The 6,563-nt window shown below is 50.7% G+C and overlaps 1 gene segment (V, D, J or C); it reads right to left on the reverse strand.

The window, feature by feature from the left end:
• Nucleotides 1-3,234: 3,234 nt before the first annotated feature.
• LOC118987138 (immunoglobulin lambda variable 3-9-like) lies at nucleotides 3,235-4,965 on the reverse strand (the record flags this gene model as incomplete). The annotated part of the segment is given in 3 exon segments: nucleotides 3,235-3,301; nucleotides 4,221-4,544; nucleotides 4,920-4,965. Coding segments are annotated over 3 exon segments (437 nt in total), but the record flags the coding sequence as incomplete, so codon positions are not given.
• Nucleotides 4,966-6,563: the final 1,598 nt, after the last annotated feature.

Here is a 6,563-nt window from a genome sequence, read left to right on the forward strand (position 1 = left end):
TGCCAGTGTGCACATGGGAGCACACAGGGGGCACGCTGGTGTGGGTGACACAGCACAGTCACCGCCACCTTCTACCTGTATGCTATTTCCATCTGCCACAGGTTAACAGCCACACAAGTTAACAGCCACAGGATTGCTCTCCCCAGGTCCCTCTTGGCCATTTTTGACCTTGTAGCTGAGTGTTGAACCATGGATGTGTCACTCAGGTGGTTTATTTTCTAAAAAGTTTAACTTTGTACAGGAAAGAAACAGACTATGTTTGAGCAGCTCCTGTCCCCTTGGCCCTGGGTGTGATAGCTGAGCTGCAGCGGCCACGCTGAGGTCCATCTCCATCGAGGGTGAGAGCAGAGCCTGCACAGCGGGGCTGGTGGAGCAGAAAGTGAGATATGGGAGGACCTCACAGGGTGGTGAGAGTCTGCGGACACCTGTCGGGCCCTGAACTTGTTGCTGTAGGAGGAGAAGAGGCTCCAGTCTGCCCACATCTCTTATTGTCCTGTGTGTGTTTGCATTAAAATAACCTTCCTGACTAGTGAGCAAAATAATTTATAAATATCAAGGAATCAATCGGTTAAGCAATCGATAAAAATAATTACAGGAAATTAACTGTGTACTTGTTATAGTATTCAAGTAACTGGTTGAGGTCAGACAAGAAGGGACAGGCAGGTCCTGTGTGGGGAGAGGCTGGAGGGGTCTCTCTGGAGGGGACCCTGGAGCTGCCATCAGGGTGGGAAGAGGGAGCAGGAGGAGGAAGTGAGTGTGGGGACAGCAGGGTCAGTGTCCTGGGGGGAGGGTCTGGTCTGAGCAGGAAGAACAGCGAGAAACTATGGTGGTTATTGTTCAAACCAGGTCGGCCCAATGTGACATAAACCTGTCATATTAAGGGATGAGGGGCAGTACTGATCACACTGAGCACACACACCTGGCCCAGCTGAAGAAAGACCCGGGGGAGGATAAGCCACTGCACTGTGACCCCTGTCCTGTGTCAGCGAGGTGAGTGAGCAGGTGACCCACAAGGACTGTCATTACACAGGGGCTGGTGCTTCCCTCTGGTTTGCACGAGACCTTCTCTCCTGATTCAGAGAATTCTGACAACACATCACTCCTGGTGCTGAAGTTACAAACTTGTGAGAAATGTCACATTGGACCTGAACTAGGTGTGAGTGAGACACCCGAGTTTATCATAACAGGTTCCTCTTCCTCTCAAACCTTAGAGGTAACATTGTCATAACTTCACTTTATCATATAATATAAACCACAACATACACTTTATACCTTTTTTGCATTAATATCTTTTATGAAATTTAATATGACAAAATCTTTCATATTTATCCACATGGTAATGATCTCTGACACCATGAATTTCTCTGCAGACTCCCATCTCTCTGTGTCTCGGGCGTGTCCTCTGCTCTTTCTGGTTCAGAGCGTCTGCGGGTGTCAGTTCTCTGTGTGTTTGTACATCTGAGAAAGTCTTTCCTTCCTTTCTTCTTTGAAAGATCCTTTCACTGGGTAGAGACTTGAAAGTGGACAGGTTTTGTTTTAGTTTTGTTGTTACCTTTAGTTTTCTGGACTCTCCGCCCCCTCCCCCGTCCGTGTTGTTCCCAGGGAGGCCTCTGCCCTGATCCCTCTGCTCCGTCCTCTCCGTGGATGGGCCTCGTGTCTCCGAGGCTTTTGTGAATTTGTTGTCGACACTGGGTTTAGGAATTTGGCTGTGGTGTGTGTTGATGTTTCCTGTATATTGTTCGGTCTTGTGTTTCTTGAGTGTGTTGGATTGTAGGACCTTGGTTTTCACTGAAATCACAATATTCTTGGCCAGTATGTCCTCAAATAATTTTTGTCCCTTTCACCAAAACGTCTCTGCTTCAAAGACTGTGATCACATGCCTGGGAGGCTCCCTCCGTGCCCTCCAGCCCCTGACGCTCCTGTGCATTTATTCAGTGCAGTTTTGTGTCTGTATCTCACATCTTCTCTGTAGTTTCTCCTCCGTGTCATCTGTCACTATCTTTCCTCTTCGGAGCTGAACCTGCTGTCAGTCACATCACGGTCATTGTGTCTCACACTCTGTGGTTTCCGCATCTGTGTGGTGACTTGGCTGTGGTTTTTGTCTTCCTTGTCTGCAATTACCTCGTCCAATCATTCTCCTATACCCCGGAACAAATGGAGTGCAAATTTTCTTAAAATCCGTGGCTAACTATTCAGTCATCTCTGAAATTTCATTTTTTTTTCATGGAGATTGAAATTTCATGAGGGAGAGCAGGTCTCTGTGCTGCACAGATGGTGCCTTCCTGTGGTGACTGTCACTGAGCTGTGATGGCAGGTGGACAGGAGTGAAGCCACCCCCAGTGTGGTCCGAGGAGGGGAAGGTGACACAGGCACATTCCAGGCCCACCCTGACCTGCTGCAGCTGCATCTGCATCTCACTCCATCCCAGGGGACCTGTGTGTTCTGGTCTCAGTCACCATGGAAACTCTCACTTCCTCCTGCTGTGTCCCCAACTAATTCCTAGGCCACTGGGATATTGGTGCTGAGCTGTCCTGCTCTCATCACACTGGGCTTCATTCTCGTACCAGACCTTGTGATATGGTGGAGAAAAGTGTAGTTTAAAAAGACATGCGGTGGTGTTTGGATATAAGGTGGGCTCTCTTTTTATCCTTGGTCTTTATTATTTTCTGCCCCCTTTTATATAGTTGACTGACTATCTCATCCCATGCATTTTAATCCCTAATATTACAGCTCTTATTCCCAAGTCTCCAATTTCGATTTTGGGCCTCTGAGTCTTCACTTGCTGTATCAAATCATTTGTTCTACCTGATGATTGGAGGAAATAATGTAACAGTCACAGTTTCTGTGTCCCAGTCCACACACTGTGTCATGTGGGCAATTTTAGGGCCATTCTTGATAAAATGGTTTTACATTCATAACAGTCCTGTTTTCCTGATTCTTCGCAGGAAAGTTTGACTGGTTGTCAGGCAATGGGACTGATTCCTGCTGGATCTGGAACACGTGTGTGTCCCCCAGTGTCGAGGATTCCCATTTGGGGTTCAGTGTCTTACTGGTCACAGGTCCATCCTGTGTTCACCTGCTCTCACTGACACTTTCTCAGATGCCACCAGGGCAGACTTTGGTTGGGACTAAGCTCCCCACCGTGGGACATAGGTCCTCCGACTCGTCCACCTGTTGCCTGAACTGGGAGCTTCCCCCCAACTGGGGGCAAGCACTGCAGGCTGTTGTGCTGACCATCCCTCGGTGACCATCCTCACGGACACCGAGGATGGCTGTGTCAGCTCATAAGAGGACACAGAGCCTGCAAGAGAAGAAAGGAAGGTAGGTTTAAGGATGAAGGACCCCGTCCCTTGGGTGTCTCCCTCCTCAGCCTCAGCTGGTTTCTTCCCATGTGCGCTCACTAGTGTCATGAGAATGTTTGCAGATGCCCCAAGTGTCCTCTCTGTGGGGCCCTCTCCTCTCCCACACGCTCCCCCTGGGCTGTTATTTTTTTCTGTGACACTTGACACTCCCTCTGACATGGAGAAACTACTCTGGGATGTGTCAGGGGGTCTCTCTGGAGGGAAGCTCAGAGGCAATATGGGAAAGTGCAAAGCGGTGACAGTGGGGGACTCAGCTGGAGGCTGCTAGGTCCTTGTGACCCGAGGCAAGGCCTGCATCTTGGCACCAGGTGGTCACAAGGTGTGAGTTACACTCAGAGAAAGAAATGACCCTGAGGGAGGCAATTCTCTGCCCCATGGGAACTTCCCAGTGAGGGCACAGCTTTGGTCACCTGGGCACCAGCAAAGGTACAGTGTACAGTACCGCTGTGTGCGGTGTGCACTCACTGGTTGGCCCCATTCAGAGTCCTGGGCCTGGGGAGCTCAACTGAGCTGGGGAGGATTCTTTGGATTAATTCCTAAAGGTTCTCCAAGGAGCGGCCCAATCACCATCGTGTTGAAATTGAAAGGCCAGGACTTGTGGACACAGGCCTCCAGCAGGCTGTGATTTTGTCAGTTGCTCCTGCAGGAAGCTGCACAGCAGCACCGACTCAGCAGGCAGCCTGGTCCTGCCGCCCAGAATCCACTCCTGCCCCACCCTCTGCACAGCTGCCTGAGGCTGGGAGGAGGGGCCACTTGCACATCTGAGAAATGGGACCTGACCCAAAGCTGCTCAAGGCTTTGTCTGCATCCTCATGGGTCCTGAGGAGAATGTAACTCAGAGTGATGTTTTGGTCTCACTTCCCCGTCTGCCTGTGTCACTGTGACTATCACTATTGTTGTCCCACACCTGACAGTAATAGTCAGCCTCGTCCTGGGCCTGGGCCCCGCTGATGGTCAGGGTGGCCGTGTTCCCTGAGTTGGCACCTGAGAATCGGTCAGGGATCCCTGAGGGCCGGTTATTATCAGTATAGATGACCATGACAGGGGACTGGCCAGGCTTCTGCTGGTACCACTGCACACTTTTACCTCCAATGTTGTTTCCCCCACAGGTGATCCTGGCCGTCTGTCCCAGGTTCACGGACACCGAGGATGGCTGTGTCAGCTCATAAGAGGACACAGAGCCTGCAAGAGAAGAAAGGAAGGTAGGTTTAAGGATGAAGGACCCCGTCCCAGTGGAATCTTGCCTGCCCTTCTTGGAAACATCTACAGGGATTCTCTGCATCATCAGTCTCAACCCTAGTAGCCCAGGGACCCAGCTGACCCATGAAGCCTGTGAGGAAATAAGGACCCTCCTGTCCCTTTCTCCTGGCAGGTGCAGCCCCTCAGGCTCACTCAGACCAGTGAGCACAGTGGAGGGTACTGCAGCCCATCCCCTCATCCTGCAGCAGGGCCAGGGGCATCTGGAGCCCACAGGCACTTCCCTGCTCAGGTCAGAGTCAGAGTTAGGCTTGTCCAGATCCCTGGGGTTGGTGGTGAGTGGGAGCCTGGGAGCAGCACCTGTGCAGTGAGCAAGGAGGCCCAGGAGGAGAGGGGTCCAGGCCATGGTGGAGGTGCCCGGCTTCTGCTCACTGAGGCCCCAGGCTGGGCAGCTTTCTTCCTGGGCCTCTCTTATCTCCTTGCTGGAGGGAGAGCTGCTGGGTATGCAAATGAGCCAGGGCTCAGGGGTGCTGCCTGAGATGCTGTGTGGTTCCTGATGGGGGCTCAGCCTGAGAGACCCAGGGAAGGGAGGGGGCAGTTCCTGCAGACTCTGCCTCAGCCCAGAACATCTGGTTCATCCCTGGTGCCATTGTGTGGGGCTGACATCTCGATCACAGAGTGTCTCATGGCCTTACTACTTGTCTAGCCTGGCCACAGCCAAGCTCAGTGGTGACGTCTGTCTGCATGTTCTGTACCCACTATAGAATGTTGGCTGTAGTGGTGATGATATGAGCCTGAGGTTCGAGCAGGGTCCCACCCCAGTGACAGTGTGTGAGCATCAGAGCCTGAAGGACATTCTGACCTTGGTCAGGGCCCAAGGAGAACTTAGAGCCCCTGAAATGCTGTTAGTTTCTAAGCTGGTTCCAGCTCTTGGGACAGGTCATAGATGCTGTGTCCCATATGCCCAGTTTGTCCTCGAGCCAAGGTCAGCCCCTGGGCTAGAAGTGTGACAGTTACAGAGTGTGAGCACACTTAAAGGGGTGGGCTGAACAGGAATCAATTATCTGGACCTGTGACAGATAAAAAGGCCAATTCTACAAGAACCAAATCTGAGAGAGTCAGAGTCAGAATGTTATGTCAGCTTTGTCAAAGTTAATACTGAAGAAAACCTACCACTCTTTTTAAAGGTAGGACGTGGTGGTAAATATTCCCCCAGTTTTACCACAGTTAGATATTTCACTTATTAATAAAGGGATAGATGATTTGAAACATACATTATAATAATCCCCTGCAGGGTAGAATTCCTCATGCCCAGGCCCTCCCAGTCTCCAGGAGGCTCTGCCAGGTGGTCTCTGCTGCCCCCTCGTGGCGTCCCCACACTGGCTGCAGGGGGAGCAGGTGTGTGCTCTGTCCAGGTGGAGAGTCTGAACCCACTGCTCAGGTGGTGACTCCCTGATCCAGGGACTGAGGGTGCCAGGGGGAATTGCTGTTCTCTCCATAACCACCGCCGGCCTCAAGACCTTTCTTCTGCCCCCCCCCCCCTTTTCTCTTTCCCTCACTCCTGTTGGTACAGTGTTTCTAAGCACTGGGGTCTGGCATTGGCTGATTGAATGCATTTTTGTTGAAATGAATGGAGATTTTAAAAACATGCCTTTGTTTACCTTGTTGAAGTATATTTTGCAAGATTTCCTCTAATTTTCTAGGCTGTTCTTTTTACTTTGTTAACAAAATTGTTGAAGTACAAAAATTGTTAATGATGATGAAGTCCAATTTCTTTCCTTTCTTTTTTTGACTTTTGACGGTATAGCTAAAAATCCAAGCCAAAGTCAAGGACCTAAGAATCTAGCACTATGTTTCCTTGGAAGAATTTTACAGTTTGAGTCACTGTCTCTAGGTCACTGATCCACCTTGCGTCAGTTTTTGCGTAAGACGTGAGCATGGTTTTACCTCCACTCTTTCAATTGTGGACACCCATTTCTCCCAGTCCCACCTGTTGTGAACCAT

The sequence above is a fragment of the Sturnira hondurensis genome, unplaced genomic scaffold (assembly GCF_014824575.4).
Source record: "Sturnira hondurensis isolate 20B ecotype Veracruz unplaced genomic scaffold, ASM1482457v3 Scaffold0005053, whole genome shotgun sequence".
In the NCBI taxonomy this organism is placed as follows: Eukaryota; Metazoa; Chordata; class Mammalia; order Chiroptera; family Phyllostomidae; genus Sturnira; species Sturnira hondurensis.